The sequence below is a fragment of the Vespa velutina genome, chromosome 10 (assembly GCF_912470025.1).
Source record: "Vespa velutina chromosome 10, iVesVel2.1, whole genome shotgun sequence".
Lineage (NCBI taxonomy): Eukaryota > Metazoa > Arthropoda > Insecta > Hymenoptera > Vespidae > Vespa > Vespa velutina.
The window spans coordinates 3,424,480-3,448,933 of NC_062197.1; the positions used below are offsets into that span (position 1 = coordinate 3,424,480).

At 32.4% G+C, this 24,454-nt stretch overlaps 1 protein-coding gene across 12 annotated transcripts in view; it reads right to left on the reverse strand.

Annotated features, from left to right (window-relative positions):
• The window catches only part of LOC124952182 (myb-like protein X), a 25,606-nt gene continuing 1,152 nt past the window's right edge, over positions 1-24,454 (reverse strand). Inside the window, exons 1-5 of one of the 12 annotated variants that reach the window (XM_047501658.1) lie at positions 10,660-11,072; positions 8,949-9,097; positions 3,396-3,803; positions 2,220-2,971; positions 1-2,128 (exon numbers count right to left, since the gene is read on the reverse strand). In XM_047501658.1, the coding sequence (XP_047357614.1) occupies positions 394-2,128; positions 2,220-2,971; positions 3,396-3,803; positions 8,949-9,002 (2,949 nt within the window). In that variant the 5' untranslated portion in view covers positions 9,003-9,097; positions 10,660-11,072 and the 3' untranslated portion in view covers positions 1-393. Of the gene's footprint in view, positions 2,129-2,219; positions 2,972-3,395; positions 3,804-5,109; positions 5,568-5,895; positions 6,054-6,097; positions 6,511-6,533; positions 6,573-6,601; positions 8,114-8,948; positions 9,534-10,578; positions 11,073-11,208; positions 11,234-20,526; positions 21,656-24,454 lie in introns of those variants that run through there. The other 11 variants (XM_047501657.1, XM_047501656.1, XM_047501661.1 and 8 more) reach the window with 11 other exon arrangements.

Sequence of the window (24,454 nt, forward strand, 5' to 3'; positions counted from 1 at the left end):
TATTTTTTAGCATACACATATAAATACTTTTCTCTTTCAATTGAACTATTACAATAATAATATAAAAGTGACTACAATTTTTGTTGTTTACAATTATACAGAAATACCATGGGGTATATTTTAAAAACAGTAATTAATAATCCATTGGATATCTCTAGGAATTGTTCAACGACGAGCGGAACATAGCGAGAATATTAGTTATACACACACATACACACATATACACAGAAAAACTTTGCAAGCATAATTAATTAGCTTTGCATAACAGGAATCGATATATTTCAAATCTAAAATAATTTATAATATTAATCTTCAAAAAACTCTCTTAACAAATTCATTTTCCTCTTGTTTGTTGTAAATAGTGTAACTTTTAGAAAAGCGTTTAATTAATCATCAAACGAATGGTCCAGTCCAATGTCTGACATGTGTTGTCGTTGTCGGCGTCGTTGTTGTTGCCGTTGATGTTGACGTTGCCGTTGCCGTTGCCGTTGCCGTCACCATCGCCGTAGTCGTCGTTGTTGTCGTCATCGTCGTCATCGTCGTTGTCGTAGTAGTATTATACGTCGAGGCATTATGTTTTTCTAAAATCGCCGTAGCTTTTATTTTGTTCTTATATTTAACGTCCTTAGGTTTAAGCATACTCTTATGATTACTCAATAATCTCGAGGGCGTTAATATGGATTTGTTGCTCAGACCCGTTGCTTCTAAGAAATTGTCGTAACCAGTATTCGCATTATTCGTAGCAGTCGTAAGATGATTATTATTGTCTTTGGTCAGTGCGTTATTAGTTTCATTTTGACTAACTGGTACTACGAGATGATTATTACTAAGTCGTTCCGAACCATCGGCTTCTGGCCGATTTGGATCATCCGAAAGATCGCATTCGTCAAGGTTAAATTCCTCAAAGTTTTGTCTTATGTCGAATTCTTGACCGAATTCCGTACGAACGTATCTCTCCTTCGGTTTGTTACGTTCCTTAGATCGTTCCTCATTTTCTCCACCAATTTTAAATTCCTCAAAGTGCCGTACTATGTTCGTAACTCTTGGAATTTTACGTGATCGATGGACGACATTCTTTTCGTTGGAATGTCGTGATTGAAAGGACGAACGAACGTTATTGAATCGATTTTTCCAAAAATTACCATCCTCGTTGTTTCCAACATTTTTCGTAGACGTCTCGTCGAAATTTAAATTTTTAACAGAGGTCTTTGTTATCGTCGATGAAGATTCAATCGGTGAACCAATAAGTGTGAAGATCTTTTTCCCATGTGCAGCAGCAGAACTTACCTCTGACAATTTCTTTCTCGTTTCGTCAATCAAAAACGATGGGCTTGGTATTTTCTTTAATATCAAGGTATTATTACGAAATTGTGGCTTCGGTGGTAAAGCCGGTGGAGTTTTAGGCGATGGCAATATAACTTCCGGCAAGGACTCGATGTCCTCGTAATCAAGATTCTTAGCTATGGTCAAACGTTTCGTCGACATTTGCAAACACGTCTTCTCTTCGATTCTTTCCATTCTAAGCGGTGGACTAACCGATTGAATAGGTATTTTTGGCTTTTGCGTTGACGAGGCAAGGCCTGAATTTTTTATTTCCTCTGGCTCTACCTTTGGCTCTATAATTACGATCGGTATAACTTTTGGTTCTTCATCCTCGAGAACAGATTCTACGGTAGAATTGACAACTTCGTTTGGATCAACCGGATGAGTTATTCTCATGCCATATTCATCCTCGGAAGCTGTGGCCTCGAAACTGGCAACGTTCATCGATCTTTGATCACTAAAATCACCACTTAGTGTCTCCTTTTCCATCAATCCTTCTTCAGAATTTTTCCTTTCCATTTCTGAACCAACCGATTCGATATCCGATAATCTGGCCGGTTGAAATCTCACTGTCCTACCTCTGTGTTTAAATCTCCTTGGTACCGATAATACACGATCCTCGTCTTCCATATCCCTTAAAAGTATTTGATTGACACATTCAAGGACGGAATTATGATTACTGTTCGATCGATATGAAGTATGCCTGAACACGTCGTCGTTAGTTTTATCTTCGTCAGGATCACTATACCAATTACCACTAGTCTCTTCTGTATTCTGTTCATCCGTCGTCTCGGCTTCGATCGAGCTGAAAGATAAACGAAAAGGATCAAGAATAAATTATGATATATCAATGATACATCGACCTTATATATCATTATTTCTCGTTAAATACTTACGTATCGTTATTGTTATTTGTATAATCCTGAGAAATTTCAGGGACGACTCTACCATTCGAATGTTCCAAATTTTTCGCATTGTTCTCATTGAAGGAATTAACGTATATCGGTTCCTGTTCCTTCTCTTCGTCCTCCGAAACAAAATTACAATCCATACCGTCGTCCTTGCTTTCCGTTCTTATAATATTCGTACCAACGATCGAACCTTTCATCGAAACTTTTTGGGATTTCGATCTACCTAAAGAAGTTTTCCTCTTCGTCGAACTAAACGCAACCTCACCGACCAATAACGTTTCTCTCTCTTTATCGTCATTGATATTATCGTTATATTCGTCATCCTCGTCTTCTCTCTCGTCGTCATCCAACTCGTTGTTATCCTCATCGAATATCATAGTCGTCTCGTTTTCACTATCCGTTACTGTTGTTGGTGTACATCTATTCGATTTGTTCAAGGTCGAACCCGGCGATACATCCGTACTCTCACCCTCGCAAAATCCTTCCGTACTGATCAATGATGGACTCCCCTCCGTTGTAGTAGTAACGATAGATACATCAGTATTTTCGCTACTTGTCATACTCGTCTTTGAGACATCACTACCCGCAAAACTATACGTCTTCTTTATCCCACGATCCAAGTTTTCCAAAGCTACTGGTATTACCTCCGAAGAATCGAGTTTCGTAATAATTTCACACTTGAGATTCTCGATCTCTTTACTGAGATCATCGTCGTCTTGTCTCGAGTCGATTTCATTCTAAACATTTTCAAAGAAATAAATTATCCCCTTTTATATATACATTTTCTTTTTAAATTGTATACTCTTGAATATTATCGAAATCAAATTTATACAGGTCGATGGCAACAATTTTTTACATCTTATATTAAAAATCAATTGCTTTGTTCTCGAGATTTTTTTTTCCCCCTAAGTTGATTTCTTCTTTTTTCTTTTTTTTTTTTTTTTTCTTTTTTTCAAATTGTAAAACTACGAACTTAGAAGCTACTATTTTTTTTTACAAGCTAAAAAAAAAAAAGAAATTAGTTCCTCTCAAAAATAAATGTCTCGAAAAATAGCGATCCTTTTTTTTTTCTTTGGCTCAATTTTTGACACAACCTGTACAAATTCTTTTTCTTCTTATTATTATTTTTATTATTCTTATTACTATTGCTGTTTTCATTACCTCGAGTTTTTCAGTCTTCTCCAACGAAGAACTCTTATCAACGTTAGGACCAATGTTGACCTTTATACCCGATGTCCTACCTAATATCTGCTCACGTTTAGATTTGATATAATTTTTGGTGTAACGTCTTAGCCTAGCGATTTCCAATTGTTGATTCCTAATAACGTTGTCCTTTTCGCATAATACCTGCCTAATCGACTTTTGTTCTTGCTTCAGTCGTGCTTCTAGGATCAACAAAGCACGTAGAATCCGTGATAATTGTTGATCCCTTAAAGTCCTTTCCGATTCGTATAATGCAGTACGATTGTCCAATTCTCTCACCAAATCTCGACATCTTTTCGTCGCAGCTTTTAATGTTTCTTGAGTATGAGCTAATTCTTCCTTTAACGTTCGAACCTCGGTTTCCATCTGAAAGACATCGAAATATTTTTGTTTTCCCCCTTTCACTTTTTCTTTTCTTGTCAGAATTTAAATAAAAATAAATTTTTTTTTTTTTAATATTTGATCCGCGGATGAGATCTAGATCTAGAACATTTCTCAATAAATATTGATAACTCGCGAACCGATATTTGGGCCGTCGTTAAATTTTTAATGGGTCACGATCGATAGATATATTCTACAATTAAAACGTGAAAATTTATTGATTGATTCATTAGAAAGGTATCTTAAAAATTCACGTAAGATTTTCTTCCCGTTAATAATGCCGCAATAAATATTCCTATCTTTCAAAATAATACAGAGTGAATATGATCCTATATCGAGATTCTTTGAAATTGTATATCATAAAAAAAAAAAAAAAAGAAAAAAAAAAGAGGAAGAAAAAGAAAGCATTCGGGCTGATCAAGCGATTTAAAAAAAAAAAAAAAAAAAAAAAGAAAAAGAAAAAGAAAAGAAAAAAGAAAAAAAAGTATTAGGCCGCACAGAAAAAAATAAACGTTGATCCAACAGTTAGATAATTGTGGATCAAATTTAAACAAATTTTTTTTTTATTATAATCTACGGCTTAATCGAATATTTTCAATTCGAATTACATTATAGATTTCAAATCGTTCCATATCCAATGACTAATAATATTCGTCGATGACAGAACAACTTCTGTATAGTTGTTCTGTAAAGTGAATAGATCGGGTACGTGTGAGAAACTACATTTGTGTCGCACGCGTGAACAAACGAGGAATTCACGAGAATCGAACACTTTCCTGCTACGGAATCCGGGCGAACGCTTACGTGGCAGGAAACGATCCACGAAACTTAACAACTGTTTGAGGTTTAATTACGAGAAATATTTATGCGATATCTTATAGGAAATATTTTATATATACACACACATATATATATATATATGTACATATATATATATATATAAAACTCATCAACATTTACAAACAATATTTGATGTGGAATCTAACGGTATTAACTAGATTCATCGTTCGATCCACTTTTCTTTCAGCGAAAGTGCACAGCTGTTCGTTTTTTTCTGTTTTTTTTTTGTTTTGTTTTGTTTTGGTTTGGTTTTTTTTTTCTTTTTTTTTTTTCTAAACGATAAACACATACGCACTTAATTTTAATTCGTTTTATTGTAAACGTAAATGTTGAAATTTATCACTAATCGTTACAGACATTAAGATCGTTAATTATGATATTTAATGTCCGTAATCGATTCGAGAAAAAATCTTTTTGACGGTTGTTATAGATTACAATGTAAAAAAATTACTTGGAAAATTTTTTTCGATCGGCACCGGTGCAACCGACATGTGCATCATCAATGAATTTCGAAACGGGGTCATTCCCGATAAACGTCATAAGGCCATTGGTCAATTTTTCGAGGAAATCAGTGACGGTGCCAATGTGATATATATATATATATATATATATTCATTGACGATAGATCCGTAATAAATATCTCACGTCGATACTTAATGTTATTTTAATTAACATTCCAAGGTATTGGTTTCTTTGATAAAATCAATGTAATCTGTCTTTAATGGATTAATAATTGTTAGTATTATGGACATGAACATACATCGAACATACGTGACATAATTTAATGAACAAATTGTTATGAGATGAAGAAAGAAAAAAAAAAAAGAAAGAAACAAGAAAAAGAGAGAAGATTCTTTGATAAGATAAAATTCGTACGTACTTGCATTATCATTTTTTCTTGCAATTAATTTTTTCTCAAAGCTAAGCATACGTACGAAGAAAAAAGAAAGGACGAAAGAAAGAAACAAAACAAAAAAGAAAAAAAAAAAGAAAAGAAAGAAAAGAAAAAACGATCCATCGTAAAATTTCTTCATTCAGCCTGTAAAAAAAAAAATTATGTTGTATTCTTCTCTTTACCTTTTCTTCTTCTTTCTTTTCTTTTTTTTTTTTGTTTTTTCTTTTGTTCGTTTCTTCCTTAACGAAGAAGTTCTCATTCGAACGAACAAATCTTTTCTCTTCTTTTTATAGGAACGATATATCGTTCTTGTAAAAAAATTCGAAAATCATCATCACCCACCCAAAAAGCTCGAAAACGTATATATATATATATATATACGTTTATATATATATATACGACAAAAGATTATCATCGAAAAGGTTCGTTCTCACTGTTAAATAAGGATAACAAAAGAAACACACTTTTCGATCACATTAAAGCGTTCGAAGTTTCGTAGAAAAGGAACACTATTGGACGGAGGTTTGCTTGCTTGCTTGCTCACCTCGATAGGAAAATATCAAAATGATGATCGGCGGAAACAACAACCGCGTTCGGTCGCGCTTGTCGATCGAGTTTCATCCGATTTCGAAGCGACATGACATTCTGCCGACGGCACTCGTCCTCGGAACATTCGTCGCGAGTTGTCTCCTTCGGCCTCGGAGACCACGAGAGCGAGCACACGAGCACGAGCACTAAAACACGAGTGAGAGCGAGCGAGCGAGCGAGCGAACAAGAGAGAGAGAGAGAGAGAGAAAGAGAGGGGAGAAAGAAAGAGAGAAAGAGAAAGAGGGGGGGGGGAGAAAGCGAAAGATAGGACGCCGGTTGGTTTATCCAACGAAACACGAAGGTCCTCGAGGATAGCCGAAGTTCGTCGAAACTCGTCGAATGTAGAATAAGACGAACGATATCTTCGAGTTTTACGTGTAATTCACACGTACCAAACACGCATCACGTATGTACATAAGTACGTAACAATCAACAGCAACACTCGAAACAAATTATATACCCTTTATATTCTTTGTCTTTTTCTTTATTTATCTTTATCTTAATCTCTTTCTCTGTCTATTTTCGTTTTTTATTTCTTTTAAAGTCTTAACTCGACCGCTGCTACTGCCGGTGCTGACATATTCTTTGTCTCTGGCGCAGGCGCGCACGCGAGTCCTAGCGAAATAAGGGGGGAGAGAGAGAGAAAGAGAGAGAGAGAGAGAGAGAGAGAGAGAAAGAGAGAGAGAGAGAGAGAGAGAGAGAGAGAGGGAGGGAGAGAGAGAGAGAGAAAGAGACGAATACGAACGAAAAACGACGAAATCACACGAATCCTGTCGAGAAACTGTTCGGGACTCGCTCGCGCGACCAGTCGACGCGCATACTCCCTCGAAAGAGTTAGGAGTGGGGTCTGTGACGGAGTGGGGTAGGGTTGGGAGACTAGGTAAGTCGAATGAGGGAAGGGAGGGGATACTGAGGGACGCGGTGAGCAGCGATAAAGGCCAGCAGAGAGGTGAGACGACTGCATGCGCGGTTAGGCGAGGCCAGCAGCCTAAGTTGCTGTTGTGTACAGTAGCGGATAGAGAAATGGCTCGAGAATTCATTCGTGCAATTCCTATATTAAATCGGGAATTTATCTTTCCTTTTTCATTTTGTCACTTCTCATCATTCTCTTTTTAATATTAAATCACAGTTATAAATATCATCGTATATTATAATAATACATGTATAATTTTGTTTTTTCTTTTTTTTTTTTTTTCTTCTTTTTTTCTTTTAATAATGTTTCGATTATCGTCCTTCGTCGAAATTTTTTGCTCGTAATATTGAGATTTAGATATATCGATTCAATCGATTTTTCCTCGCAGCCTTTATTTTTTCCTTATGAAAGTAGAAACGAACAGATTTTTCTTTTTATTTCTTTCTTTTTTTTTTCTTTTTTTTTTCTTCTTTTTTTTTTTCAAAATATAAAATAATAAAAAGGAAATTTGATCGAACGGATGGGAAAAAGTTTCCATACTATCATAACACATATAGGACATTTTTGTTGAATGCTGTACGGTTCTGTTAGGCGGTATAGTTTGGCCTGGCTTGGCCTGGTATACTTTTGATACAGTCGTCGTCGTCGTTGTCGTCATCGTCGTTGTTGTCTCGTCTTCACTTGCTTCTTCCTTACTTTCTTTCTTTCTTTCTTTCTTTCTTCCTTCGTTTCTTTCTTTCTTTCGAGAACGATGTCGTACGCTCAACATCGTTGCAAAATAAAAACGATAATAGGGACTCTTCAATCGTCTCATAACAATCGTTCCTAATGCAAATTCGGTTCTCCTCGATATAAACGTCCTCGGTGTATTTGAATTGCACCATCGTCGATGGTAATCTTTATGAACAACGCATATCGGTACATCCGGTTTATTTACTACACCTAATATGCGTCGTGTGTCGGATTAGCTTCCTTGTTATATAGTCTACACGTTAAATGCATACGTTTTTTTTTTTTTTTTTTTTTTTTTTGGGAAGATCTAACGTTCCTTTAAACTCTCTGCAAATAATATCTATGTAATATATAGATATAATTTGATATAAAAATTACAAAATGACGAATCAATGAAAAAAAATTTTAATTGTTACGCTTTTAATCATTTTTATTATATATAGATATATTGTATGCGTAAATAAAGATCTATACGTTATTATATGATTATAAGATAACATTAGCTAATCTCTGATATATGTATGAAAACAAATAGGATAATAACTTTTCTTCGAATTCCTTTGACTAGTATGTCAATATAAATATGAAAACAAATATCGGTATGTTACTCTTTCGTTTTTCTTTTTTTCTTCTTCTTTTTTTTTCTTGTTTTTTTTTTTTTTTTTTTTTTTTTTTTTTTTTTTTTTTTTATCGAATTCCTTTAATTCGTGATATATTTATTTTCTTTACTCCATCTCATTCGTACATACTACATATATATTTTTTCAAAGTTATCATATAGTAAACGTTTTCTGTATTTGTTTATTAAAAGATTATTCCTTATTTGTTAGCTATGTGTATATAACGCGCAATGAATCTTGACTAAACTCGTAGAACTATCCGTTTGTTTTCTCTTTCTCCCTCTTTCTCTTTCTCTCTCTCTCTCTCTTTCCATGATAACGTCTCATCGATTTATTAACTCCGTTACCTTAGAAACTCGTTGCTCGTAAGATTCCAGTCTCTTAATATGGAATTTGTAGCCGATAACCGTTATCATGATGCACGAATAGCTTAGTTGGTGAACAATAGTAGAGAAAACAAGAGAGAGAGAAAGAGAGAGAGAGAGAAAGAGAGAGAGAGAGAGAGAAAACGAGAGCAAAAAGAAGGGGAAAGGAAAGCTTACCGCCTGCGTGTAATTGAGCCAAAGCTTCGAATCGATTTTCTTTCTGCACGACATCCTTGATAAAATTTTGTTATTTTCCTTTTTCCTCTCCTTCGAACGTTCACACACAAACACCTCCGCTCGAGTTGTTCTTCATAACGAATGTTTCTCTATAATCGAAATTTTATTTCAACGCACAACTCGATGATTTCGTTTAGTTACGTTACATTTCGTTTCATTTCGACTTTGACCGTCCTTTCGAATACGTAATAAAATCGATAAGAAATTTAGTGACAATATCGAAACACAATACCGTATACATGCACACACATACACACACATACGTAAATACATACATATGTGTATATATATATATATAAAATATCTTTTTCTTTTTTCCATTATTTTCAATCTTTGATAGATAAAATAGACAGAAACGAGCTGGCAATGGTGGCCCCTTGTAGTAGTTTCATGGTCAATTCGTGCTGCACGATCTCAGAAGGGTAAAAGATCGACGGGCCCGATAATTTCAATGGATCGTCGATAAACTTTGCGCTTCCAATATTCTCTAATCTTAACCCATTCCCCGGTGGTTGTTATCGTTTACTTTAAAAAAGAAAGAAAGAAAAAAAAATAAATAAAATAAAGAAAGAAAAAAAAAAAAGAAGAAGAAGAAGAAAAAACAGAAACAAAATTCTTTTGAATTAAAGAAGATTAGAAAAAAGCATTGGAGAAGAAAATAAATAAATAAATAAAAAGAAAGCTTTTAAATTAAATTATTATCTGACATAGAAATTTTTAAGAATTAGAAAGGGAATTTATAAAGACAAAAAAGAAATCAGTAATTTATGAGGATACACCGTGATGCGTGATTTTATATAAGGAGACATATATGAAAATGAAAAAGAGGGAGAGAGAGAGAGAGAGATAAAGAGAGAGATTGAGAGAAGCTTTGATTCTCTAGATACTATATATACATATATATATATATATATATATATATATATATATATGTATGTATGTATGTATGTATGTATAAATATGTATATATAAATATATATACGTTACATTTTATGTATTTGAGGAAACAAATAGATTTGACAATTTTACTGCGATCTCGAAGAAACAGATGATGTTCTCTCTCTCTCTCTCTCTCTCCCTCTCTCACGTTGCAATGTTAAAAGCTAATTTACAAGGAAGGTCGTCGTGACTCCCAAGAGATACTTCGGTTATGTTCTTGGCGCGCACTTTGGTGTTAATTGGCTAGAATTAATTAGTAACAGGAACGATACGAAAGATGATGTAGCAGTGGTTATCGCGCTCGTCCAATGAAATTCTCAACTTCTTATTTATTTATTTATTTATTTTCTTTCTTTTTTTCTTTCTTTCTAATATATATATATATATAAAGATATTGTCACGAGAAATCGTTAACGAGTTTGTTCCACAATAATCGATATCATCGAACATATATATATATATATATATATATATATATATATATATTATGCGTGTAGAGTGGTCATTGAATCGTTATTAAGAATCCTGTTACATGATTCAAAACTTAATTGATTATCTTCAAATGATTAAAGGAATATAAATATCTACATTTTTTGATTTTGTTCGAACAACATTTTGCGTATGTACGTACGTGTGTGTATGTGTGTGCGTGTATATATATATATATATATATATCTACACATTTTTTTTTTTTTTTTATTACATATCATACGTTATCCATTATGTCTACACGTATCACTCGATCGATGACATTACTATGAACACGATGATTCAGTGATTAATAATAATTCTTCCTTTTCCTTTTTTATACCGAGGCGAGATAAAAAATTTTCGTCACTGTCACCTTCGATAAATCGATATACAAATCAAAATAACTATCAATCGAATAGGAACACAAAGTGAGACTAATACACGATCTACGAAGTGAAACATCGTACTGTTCGTCCTCGTCTGACCCGTCACTTTCCTTATCTCCTTAGTCTCCAATGAGATAAGGATAAAGTTGCTCGTTGCTGACGTTAGAGTTCTCTTTTAATCTCAATCTCTTTCTCTCTCTCTCTCTCTCTCTCACATACACACACACACAATTTCTCTCTCTCTCTCTCTCTCTCTCTCTCTGTCTCAAAAATCGTATATTTTCTTTTTATAATCTTTAGTTTCGTCGTTTTTAATATTTACGAATCCCATCATTCTATTTCAAGGTAATACGGTTGTCGAGTGTTCGAGTAGATCAAGGATCTATAGGATCGAATGTACTAACCGAGAATCGTTGACTATCCGTCTTTTTAATCCTCCATTGTATTTATAAAACGATATCACAAACGTACATATGTACACAGTAACATATGGCCGACGATTGGGAGAAGAAAGAAGAATAATCGATAGAGTTTCCTGATAACGGCGTACAACGTGACTGAAAATTGTCTCGGCTGTTTTGTTACCTATGTATGTATGTATGTATGTATGTATGTATGTATGTATGTATGTATGTCGTAAGTACATACGATCGTGTTCTAACCATCGTTTAAAGGAAGGAAATACGTAACCGCAATGAAAATGACGACGTTGCCACGACTTATAATAAACAATGAATTAAGTTCAAGTATGAAACTCTATTAAATTTACTTATGTATATTTATGTATTTATTTATGTATATACATATGTATACTATGTATTTATTTATTCATTTATATATGTACGTGTATATGTATATATATATATATATATATATACATACATACATATATATATATATATATATATATGTATGTATGTATATGTAACACAAGTCAGAGAGATAAACAACGCTCGTGGAAATTTTTGGTTTTGTGATGTGTGTTTTATTTAATGTCGAATAATCATTTCTTTTTTCTTTCTTTTTTTCCCCTCTCTCTCTCTTTTTTTTTTTTTTTTTTTATACACTGACAACACCTATAAAATTTCAAGGGGACGATAATCGCCATGAAGTTCTTAGGAAATTTTATAGTTCATTAAAAAAAAAAATAAAAAAAAAAAAAAAAAAAAAAAAGCCATAAATTATTGAACCTTTTTTTCTTTCTTTTTTGTTTCGTTTTCTTGCGTTTCCTTTTCTTTTCTTTCGCAAAAGTTTTTCCATCAAGAATAAAACCATGCCATTTTCATCATCGGCCTATTATCTAGTTATGCTTTTTAATGTTCCCTTGAATACACATCTTATTTCTTGCGCAATGATCGATGACAGTAGGTGGTTTTATTTTTAAAATTCCGATGGATCTTGTGTACGCATAATAATCTTCCTCCACATAAATGATCGCACGTCAAAGAGAAGACAAAGATTCTTGTGTCCCGTATATGTATATAACCGTAAATATTAACGATACTGGGTCAATGAAAATATCAAGATGCTTATGTTAAATCACTCTCTCTCTCTCTCTCTTCTCTTTTTATCTATCTCCATATCTTTCTTTGCGGGAAATGTCAAGAAGAAGATAAGCTAAAATACGTAAAGATTATTTTCATCTTGTTTGATATATGATAATGAGTACAAAATAAAACGAACGGAATTATCATTAATAAACGAAAGTAACAAAGAATATTACAAAAAAAAAAAAAAAAAAAAAAAAAAAAAGAAAAAAAAGGGAAAACTCGTTGATACATATATATTTCATTTACAATGAACGAATCCCATTTATTTTCTTCGTAAACTATTGTGATAATCTGTGAAAATGATTCGTCTATGCGGAGGTAACTAAAAATGATTATCAAGTTAACTAGCTAGCAATTTCTTTACGTGTCACGCTTTCTTGAATCTTTTAGTTTCTCAGAGACAACACAATTTTAATATAATCGTCATCATCAAAAACATACTATATATATTTACAATGCGTTTTATCTATTTACGAGAAAAATAAAATGAATGCATAAAAGAAACTTTAATCGATATTAAAGATATCAATTCAGGATATACATAGATATATGAAGAGATAAAACTATCGTTTAAACTGGGACATGGTCAATTTTACAGGCGAGGTTTCCCGATGAATTTTCCTTAAAAAAAAGGAAAAGAAAAAAAACAATATATATATATATATATATATATATATATATGTAATACAAAATACGATTGATGAATTTTATTAACAATGTAAAAAAGATAAAATAGTAAAACAAGACAACGATCATCATTATCCATATCATATTTGTTCCATTTGCAGAATCATTAATCTCCCCCAGATATTTATTTTAATTAGATGATTATAATATCATTTAAATTTTAACGTACATATATCGAATAAATAAAAATAACTAATGATCGATGATTTATTAGTTTAATATCAGATAGAATGGAATGTGCCAACTATGAAGGAATATTAAGACGTCGGCCGACCTACTTCTTTCATAAAATCGAACACAAATTACATTAAATTTTATTCGCATATGCATTCTCATGTATGTTGGAAGTATGTATATATATATATATATATATATATATATATATATATATGTATGTATGTAGTTACATATTTTATTTAAACGAATTCGACAAAAATGTGAAACTTTCGAAGAAAGTTCAAGGCGGATTTAAACGAACATATGTGTTATAAGCGAAATATAACGCGTGTTTATATGCAAGCTACCTTTTCTCGCTAGATTATTATATCCATGCTTAGAGAGTGGGAGACGCAGAGGAAGAGGGAAATAGTGACGCAGCAGAGCGTGGAGAACGCACGACAAAAATACGTACGACGGACCTAGTTTTCGCAATTACAACCGATATGGAGCGAAAGTCACTCCTTGTTATTTCTTTCTTCCTTTCTTTCTTTCTTTCTTTCTTTCTTTTTTTAGTTTCTATTCTATTTTCTAATAAATAATATTCGTATTTATGTGGATATCTGAGTGAATATAAATGAACCTCTTATAACAAGTAAAATTTGTAACGTCATTTTATATGTATATATATATATATATATATATATACATATATGAAATATTCTATATTTGGCGAAAGTAAGAAGAAAAGAAATGACAAAAGAAATTGAAAAAAAAAAATAATAATAATAATAATAATAATTTTCAAAATTCGTCGTAGACAATTAAATCTAAATTAACATAAATCAAACTTCAAACATTAATCTATCTTTACATTTAAACATTTCACTTGTAAATAATAATGAATGTTAAATGATATGCATGTACTGATAATACTAATAATGATAGAAAAGGTTAAAAAAAAGAAAGAAAAAAAAGAAAAAAGAAAAGAAAGAAAAAGAAAAATGAAAGAAAAAAAGACGAATGATAGCAAATATTTAATTGAAAGGAATTAATCGTCTGTGCGATTGATTAAAAAATATTTTATTGCACCTTATGCAATTATTTAAATCAACATCTAAATCTATTAATCGGATATTTACCTGGATAACGAGAAATGGACTAGTTTTTCTATTTTCTTTACTTCTTTTTCTTTTCTTTGCTTTTCTTTTCTTTTTTTTTTTTGCTAACATACCCATAAACCATTATCATATCTTAAGATTTAACGTGACCATCACACTTTGAAATTTCTCTTTTAGATCATTCGAAGATCTCTCGAGATACGATCTTGAAATTATCATTTTTCTCGTAAGTCCATGCATATACATATATATATATGTACATATGTGTATGTATTATACACCGATGACGCATGAATGGCGCGAAATTCACGCTATTACTTTACGCACGTGCCATTCGTATTTCTGTTCTCCGGATACACGCGTGGTATTACGTCTGCGCCAGTCGACGACGACGACGACGGCGAAGACGACGACGACGACGACGACAAAGACGACAAAAACGACGACGGAAGAGGATAATGACGGTATCAACGACGACGAAACGACGCGTCGCTTGGCGCGCGTCTTTTTGGTACTATAGTTTTGCGTGCACACCTTCTTCTCACTTTGCTTGCCTTGTTAAAGCGTTGACTGCCATAGTGATGATCGTCCATGATCATTCATCGAAATACACGGTCCTTATATACCGTCAATAATAATTTCCTTTGGATGATGATCGATATTATCGATATTTATTATTATTTAATTTTCGTTCAATTAATTAATAAATAATAAATTAATCATAAATTGAACGTCATAGGAATAAGAAAAATCTTTTTAACAATTTCTATTTCATAATTTTTCATTCAATAGTTGTAAATAATTTATTAGAGAAATTTTGTTATAATTTTATCCTTTTTGTTTTTATATAAATATAAATAATAATTCCCGATAAGAGAATAAATCGAAAAGGTGATATTATTCAAATACAAATTATAGTTTTATTATAACTTGTAAAAAAGAAAAACGTATGTAAAACTTACTGTTTACATTTTCTTTTTTTTTTTTTCTTTCTTTGTTTTTTTTTTTTTTTTCCATTTTTCGATATCTCTTTCAAAAGAAACAAGTTTTGTGTTTACGACTTACGATCAAGTATAACTATACATCGAAAGAAATGATTGAAGATCGAAGATATTAATGATAAAAAGGAGAAGAAAAAAAAAACAAAAAGAAATAAATAAAAAAATATGACATGGAAGGAGAGTATCGGAATCGAGTATGGGGCCAACGCCCTTGAACTCGATCGCCGTGACAATAGAGAACGTTTGCGCATATATTTCTTCGAAAGTCTCTGCCGCCGTCCGGTTTCGCGCGCGCGTAGGCGTCTCTTTGTTCCGCAAATGTGTGCGCGCGCTCTAGTATTATCTACGGCCAACACTGTACATATATGTATTTACATATAGACATACATAGATAGATAGATAGAGAGAGAGAGAGAGAGAGAGAGAGAGAGAGAGAGAGAGAGAGAGAGATAGATCCAGTACTACGAGGTACTATCCGGTTTCACTCAGAAATCTGTGCTTTTGCATAACGCGAATTAGATCATTGTATATTAGGCTATTACGTTGCACAAACGATGAGACGCCATTGGATGCAATTACATCTTTATGCCATGAGATACTTGAATGATGTTGGCTTTAACGTTACCATGATATTTTATTATTGCGATAGAAATTGTGAAAACAATAGAGGTAATAAAATGAAATTTGTATAAAAATTAATTCATCCTTAATTCCATTGTTACCGTTAGATAAATATAATAAAATAATGGATATTAATTGGGAAACTTTTCACGGTGTTTCTTCAGGCTTCATTATTTATAAATAATTGTATTATCGTTATTAACTTGTTGTACATACGCATAATGTCTATGTAACAAGAATTATTAATGAAGAGAAAAAAGGGATAAAATAAGATAGAAAAAATTTCGATCCCCAAGAGAATACTTACATCATAATGATGTAATGATTCAGATAATTCTAAAAAAGAAAAAAAATAATAATAATAATAATATTGTAAGCCTGGCTCCATTAAACAGATCTGAAAAATTCAAAAATGGTGATAGCTTAAAAATCTATTAGTATTAATCTTGCGCAGACAATTCTAAAAAAAAAAAAAAAAAAAAAAGAAAAAGACAAGAGAGAGAAGAAAAGAAATTGTAAATAATTAAAAAAATTACTATCATAAGTCTTGCTTGGTATATGTCGAAATATAATAAATCAAAAGACTATAACGAACCAATAGATTCGAAAGAAACTTCAAGAACGATCAAGATATGAATTCTTAAATGAGTTCATTTTATTGTTGTAAGAGAGAGAGGGAAAGAAAGAGAGAAAGAGAAAGAGAAAGAGAAAGAGTGAGAAAGAGAACCCTCTCTCCAATTCTCCATCTCTCTTAGAAGGTCGAGAGACAAACGATTTGCGCAAACGTCTTGATCGCTACTCTACCAGGCTAACAGAAGTTGGTAGCATGAGTATAAGCTCACACACGGTTATACTACTGCGTTATACTACTCGTGATCGAACGAGCCGCGCGTGTCTCTTTCGTGTCTCTCTGTTAAACTCGCCGGTATCCACGTGACTAACTGGCTCGCGACACACGCGTGCGGTTCCATGCGCGCGAGACTCGTCTCTGATTATCGAAGGAAAAAGCTTCTCCTCCTCCTCCTCCTCCTCTTCTTCCTCCTCCTTCTCCTTCTCCTCCTCTTTTTTTTATCTTCTTCTTATTCTTCTTATTCTTCTTCTTCTTCTTCTTCTTCCTCTTCCTTTCTTCTTAGACTACCTCCTCTTTTCTCTCGCTAATTTTATCTCATGGAAATCCGAAGGATTGAAATTGTTGTTGTTGTTGTTGTTGTTGTTGTTGTTGTTGTTGTTGTTGTTGTTGTTGTTGTTGTTGTTGTTGTTGTTGTTGTTGTTGTTGTTGTTGTTGTTATTGTTATGTTGCTATTTATCCCAACGTGTCTTGAATTATAATCTTTTTTTTTTTTACTTTTTATTTTATTTTTTCTTTTTGTCTATTTTATTTTCTATTTTATTTTAGCATAGACAAATTATTTTTCCTCTATGGGTTTTTAGCTTTGTTCAATTTCTTGACACATTTCGTGCTCCATCAATTTTATATGATTTATATGTTTCTAATGTTCGTTATATTTTTAAGTAAATTGTATTCTTTCTATTTTTCTCTCTCTCTCTCTCTCTCTCTCTCTCTCTCTCACCCCTGCGGTATCAGCCTCCAGCCCATTTTAATGATCAGAAAATATGATATAAAAAAATTATTATTTTCAATGGAAAGGCCTATATGTAGAAAATTTCATTTAAGGCAAATGATTTTTTAATTAAAAATATTTATTTAATGTATTAAAGTTTATAGAATAATTTAGTTGTTTTTCTTTTCATAGAATTTCCTTTTAATAGAAGTCTTTTTATATAGCATCTTTTTTACGATTCATTAATTTACTCAAAGTTTCTTATATATTTATATATATATATATATATATATATATATATATATATATGTATGTATGTATAGATACTTTATTTATACTACATAAGGGAAATTTTATAACTGGACAAAGGCTGTATTTGATGAGACCAAAGGAACCCCCTCCCTACTCATCGTACGTCTTAATGGCTATATATATATATACATACTTATAGTGAATTTATTTAGTATCACGTAGAATACAGACGATACGTCCCTCATCTTCAATGACATCACATATTCATTCATACTTTTCTCAAAGATTTGCTGCAAGATATTTTACTGAGCGTATTTCTTGTTTTTTTTTTTTTTTTTTTTTTTTTTTTTTTTTTTTTATTTTATTTTCTTTTCCTTTTTTTTTTCTTTTTTTGTAATTTCTTCTTTAATTCTTTTTCCTCTACCAAATGACATTGTCTCTATGATCTGCATAATCCGCCTTGGTCATTCGTTTAAGCTCAACGAGAAATGAATAGATCGAATAGCTTTTTAAGAAGGAAACAGTAAATCCGCATGTCCGGAAGGCCCGTGAGAACACGACAAATTTTGCGAAAAACCTGGGTAAACGCGTAACGGTCGCTTCGCACGCTATTATCCGTCCCCGTTTATGCGATAAACCTGTTTTACGAGAGCGATTCAAAAGGCGTACAGGTGACCGTGCCATGCGTACTAATTTCTACTCCCTCGAAAAAGTACCGAAATGAAAATTATTTGTTTCTTTTTCTTTCTCCTTTTTCTTTTTTCTTTTTCCTTTTTTTTCTTTCGTTTTTCTTTTTTCGTTGAATCACATCTACAAACGCGACCAATTCAAATAGATATCGCGTCTAATTCCTATACTCTCGAAAGGATATGGTAATCGAACAATTTTTTTTTTTTTTGTGTTTCTTCAACAAACTGTATCCAATTTTATCGTATTTTGTGTCATGATTGAGAGATAGGTATGTATTAAAAAAAAAAAAAAAAAAAAAAAAAAGAAGAAAAAAAAAGAAAACAAAAAGGAAATTACAATATTATATAATTATTATTAATTAGGAAAAGATGTCTTTGTGAATATAACATAGAAATATATTCATATATAACAGATTCATTGGTGAATCTTCCTTTCAATATGGCGAACGAATGCATAAATGTATGGTTGAATGCGTGCGCGTGCGTACCAATTAAAAGAATACTCAGTTCGCCGTTTACTTTTAATTGTTCTTAACGAAGCTAAACATGGTACATGGTCCACGTCATGTCGTATAATAATGTATAACGGGACTTTGTTAAATGAATAGGAAGGACCCTCCTATAAAATTTATTGTAGAATAATACGTAATAGTAAAACACATTATTGCGATTACGATTATAATATGCATACATAATTATAAGATACATTTGTACAGATTTATATGTAAAATTTAAATGAGTTACATTTCGTCTAGATTGATAATAAAATAGTAAAACGTTTTATTATATTATATCATATTAATATTATTCATATAAGATTCATAAATTGTTAATATTAAAAATTAAACAAATATTATTAAACGGAATGAAGAATTACACGATTGTATATTTTAATGAATTATATAAGTCGAATGTGAATTACATAAGTGAAGCGCATATGCAACAGACAGGTATAATCGTGACCGGTCAACAATGTGGTAACATTCTGATTTTTATTGTATGATAATAGTGATATAATAGTAGTAACAATAATAATAATAATAATAATATAATATATTGTAGAGTAAAGAAAAATAAGGACAAGTCGATACTAACGGTAATAGTTATCTACAACGAGTTGCACGATCTCAATTAGTGATCCGAAATCTCCCCCGGCATTTTCTCCCTCTCCCTCTCTCTCCCCCTCTCTCTCTCTCTCTCTCTCTCTCTCTCTTTCTCTTTCTCTTTCTTTCTCGCTCTCTATCATTCTCTGTCTGTCTCTATCTTTGTCTCTCTTGTAAGAAGGGAAGAAGCAGGAAGATGGATCAAAGAGCAGATCCGGAGCGGCTCTTCTCTCGACCACCCGTCGACCGGTTTCCATTTGCGTTCCATTGACTCCTTGAACTTACGAAGGACTCGCTCGTTCGTTCGTCAAATCATGGAAACTCCTCCGGTCGAATATTTTTTTCGACGAGTTAAATGCATTCATCATTCATTAGATAAAATCGTGAATAAGTTAAGTATGTGGTGTCTCTTATTATTCAAGGTGGACCGGGGGAGGGGGGAGAAGAGGAGGAGCAAGAGAAACCAATAAATAAAAAAAGAAGGTTTTTCTTACGTTAGAAAAATAATTTTGCAAAAAAAAAAAAAAAAAAAAAAAAAAAAAAGAGTGAGAGAAAGAAAAAAATGATCGACGAGGAAAGACCCGAGATAATGATTTAATCGCGATAATCTATATTTTTTTTTAATTTATTTTTATATTTTTGTACTTTATTTTATTGTTACTTTTTTTTTTGTTCTCTTTTCTTTTTCTCTTTTTTTTTTTTTCCTTCCTTTCGGTTTTGTTCCCCTCTTTTCTTTTTGTCATAATCAATCGAGTAATTTAATCTCATGAAAAAAACCGGTCCTCTTAGTCGAACAGTCCTCCCTGTGACTTCGAAGATATCGAATAAAATAAATTTCGTTGGTTTCAACGTAACGATCTCTTTGAATTATAATAAAGTGTCGGAATTGAATCAATACGATTCAGGATCGAACTATTCCTTTTTAGATAATGATTTTGTAAATATATGTTCAATATCAATGAATATCTTTTCTAACTCACCTTCAGCTCGGCATTTCGTCCAGCATCGTGCGAGTGTCGACGATGGAAAGCCGTCACGCTCGAAAGTATCGTCGAGACGATCATACGGAGGATAATACGTATAATATTGTTTTTCTTTTTTTCTTTTTGTTTTTTCTTTCTTTTCCTTTCTTTCTTTCTTTCCCCCCTCAAACCTTTCAGCCCCTTTTAATAATCGTGAATCTCAATGAATCGGGACATCTTGAAACGCTTTATGCGCATAAACGTAGAGAGAGAAAAAAAATTATTATTTATATCACGTAGAACACGCGTTATTCGCGTTAATTCTGAGTTTTAATTAATTTATCATTTGAATCAACGATCGAGATCTATGACCGAGAAAATAGTGACGAACGAATTAAAATTGATATTATTGATCACACTGATAACACAAATCACAGTAATACGATTTCGAATGATCCGCAAGATATTCTTTTTCTTCTTCTTCTTCTTCTTCTGTTTCTTTTCCGTTTTTTTTTTTTTTCGTTTCTTTTTTATCGAATGCAACGATTACCAAAGAAAAAAAAAAGAAACTATAAATATATCACTGTGATTCTCTTTTTTTTTTTGTCCTCTTTCTTATAATTCTTTTGAAGAATAATATAATAAAAAAAAAAAAAAATATTTCGAGGAAGAAAAAAAGAGATCAAAGTTTTATAGATGAACTCAAACGAGAGTAGCGAAACGCATCTGGCAAAACGTCGAACGACACTGATACGATAGGCTCTTGTGCCTGTCGTGAAAGCTCTCTGGCCTTCTCTCTCTCTCTCTCTCTGTCTCTCTCTCTCTCTCTCTCTCTCTCTCTCTGTCTCTCTCTCTCACAACGATCTCCCTCCTCTTTCCTACAGCAATCCTTCTAGTTCTTCCCTCTTACACTACCCCTTCTTCTTTTCCTTCATACTCCAACCCTTTACTCTTCGCCCTGATACAAACACATTCTAAAATCGTTCCGATTGGTTCCTATGGTAGATTAAACGCGGGAAAATACGATTCGCCGCCATTTTCGAAAAATTGTAACGTGCATTCAAACAACGCAAAACTAAACGTGAAAAATTAATCGATTCTATTATATAATCGTAATATAATCAATTATATTAAGCTTTCCTAGAACGAACGAATCGCCGTAGATCATTATTTATTACTCTAAAACTTGAAGGAGAATAAGATTTTTTTTTTTTTTCCTTTTTTTTTTTTTTTTCTTTTTATGAAATAACGTTCAATAATTAAAAACTAATCGTTTATCGTTGGCTTTTTAAATTGAATACGATAAATAATAATGTGACCGTCTTATTGGACTCGATATGAAAAACCTTCAATGGGTTTAATGACCATCGTACGATGAAGAGAAAGACAACATTTAAAAAATTCACGAAAAAAAGAAGAAAGAGGTAAGGGGGACTGGAAGTGGAGGTGGGGGTGTTTAATGATCATTGTTCGATGAAAAGAAAGAAGACATTTAAAAGATTCACGAAAAAAAGAAGTAGATGAAGAAAGGTGGGAAAGGTAAAGTTGAAATTAAATCTAAATGGGCTTCAATGCAAACGTGAGAAAAAAAGAGAAAAGAATAAAGAGAGAGAGAGAGAGAGAGAGAGAGAGAAAGAGAAAGAGACTTGTAAAAGATCAAGCACGTGCGCCAGGTACGCATGATGAGTCAGAGAAAGAAAGAAAGAAAGAAAGAAATAAAGAGATAATAAAAAGGAAAGAGAAAGATAAGCTGTTCGTATCTCGTGTGTAACGACTTCGCGTAGATATACGTAAACGGCTTCCTCCTTTTGTTCCCCTATGGCGTAAAAGCGCCCGTATAATGTGCCACGTCAAGAGAAATATACCAATACAAACTCAAACATAAATACAAAACACAATCATAATGTCGTGACATTAGTCTCGAAGGAGAAGAAGAAGGAGAAGGAAGAGGAGGAGGAGGAGGAAGAAGAAGAAAAAGAAAAAGAAGTACATCGAAGGAATAAGCTCGTGGAATCGACAACGATAAACCGCTCTCGACTATTCTCTTTCTAGTTACGCAGCTGGATCGGTTTTATGTGTGAGTTTTATGGTGAATAATACAATGAAAGTCACGTTTATCGTGTATGAGCACGGCGTTAGGTGACGACGAGAGCACGTGCTCACGCGTGCCTCTTTACAAAGGGCTCGCAAAAAGAAAAGCTAAGTACTTTATTTACTAAAGACTTTATGCTTGTACGTGATTTTGTATGCCCATTAGGTGAGTTCATTATCGGAGATCATTTATTGTGGACAATCTAGGTTTCTTATATATATATATATATATATATATATATATATATATATATATATATATATTTTTTTTTTTTTAATTCGTTAAATATTAGTATGCATTTATGATGTATATACGTACATGTGTATAATAAACGATGTATTTTTTAATATTGTATATAATGAACGTTAGATGCAATATGTTATATACAAAAAATATGTTTTTAATGTTAATCAAAACAATGGCAAAAGTATAACCATTATCATCCCTTATTGTATAATCTAAGTATATGTATATAGAGTATATCTACTTATCCAAGGATAACTATTACGAAAATGTGACAATAATGACAGGATGAAATGTGTATATTGAAGAAGTGCGGGTGCTTGGAATGCAGTCGTTAAAATATAGAAAATAAGAGAATACGTAGAGTGAAAGAGAGAGAGGGAGCGAATAAAATAAAAAATCGCACGCGACGGATATACACGGCCGTAGTTAGCTAAGTTAAAACTTAGTTCTGTTAGCTAAAACTTACGGAGCTACGATTTATCACGAAGGGATCCAGAGAATGCAAGAGGTTAAATTGCGCTTACGCGCGATCATTCTCGTCCCCCACCCCGTAGAAATAAATACGCGCTGTACACCCACGGTTGGTAACGCACTATGCGCGATAATAACATTTCCGGTCGTTGTAGTTGTAAGAGCTTAGGGTTCTCGCTAAACAAAGAGAGTAAAGAAGAGAGAAAAAAAAAAGAAATAAAAAGGAAGAAAGAAAAAAGAGAGAGAGAGAGAGAGACGACGACGAAAGACATTTTATTATTCCTCTGACACCCGCTAAGAGTACAAAAAAGAAAGAAATAAAAAAAAAATAAGAGAAAGAGAGAGAGAGAGAGAGAGAGAGAGAGAAAAGTGATTGTGCGAGAGAACAAATGTAGACAATTGGCTATGTTTAATTTTGCTCGATTCTACGCACCTGGGTTGCGATTCACCCGCCGAGTCTGGGGATCGTTATCTCGATAGTCGTTTGAAATAATCTTCTTACGAGATTGAGATAAAGATCTAATTTTCTTATCTATACTTGTGTTAACGAGTTAGAACATTTAGTTAACGATGTACGTAATGTTAAATAATTTATTTTGCTTTCTCAGAATGAAATGAAACGATGTAATTAATTGACGGGATTTTTGATCTTTCGATATTATGATTTTAAGGAAAAAAAATTATTTGAATTATGATATTGCACAAACAATAAGGTCAAATAATTAATTTTGTTTTAGGGATTAAATGTGTAATGTAATAAGAATCGAAATTATGACAATAAGAAAAAAAAAAAAAAAAAAAAATGAAGAAGTTTATATATAAATATATACACGGTGTTCAGAAATTCGACGAACCGTTACGTAGATGCATAAATATATATGTTATTTCGAAAAGTTTCACTTTCCCTCTCTATCGAATGATTATCATTCTATTTCCATTCTAATTCTTTCGTTAGTTCTCTTCGTTTATTACGAAGAGAAAAGCTTGAGGTAATATCTTCTTTTTTTCTTTTTTTTTTCTTTTTTCTTTTTTTTTTTTTTTCCTTTACCTTTCACAATGTGTGGAAAGCGATACAATGTATAGTTTCACATAATTTCATTTCAACAAATGTAGTAGTCCTCATTATAGATGTCTCAC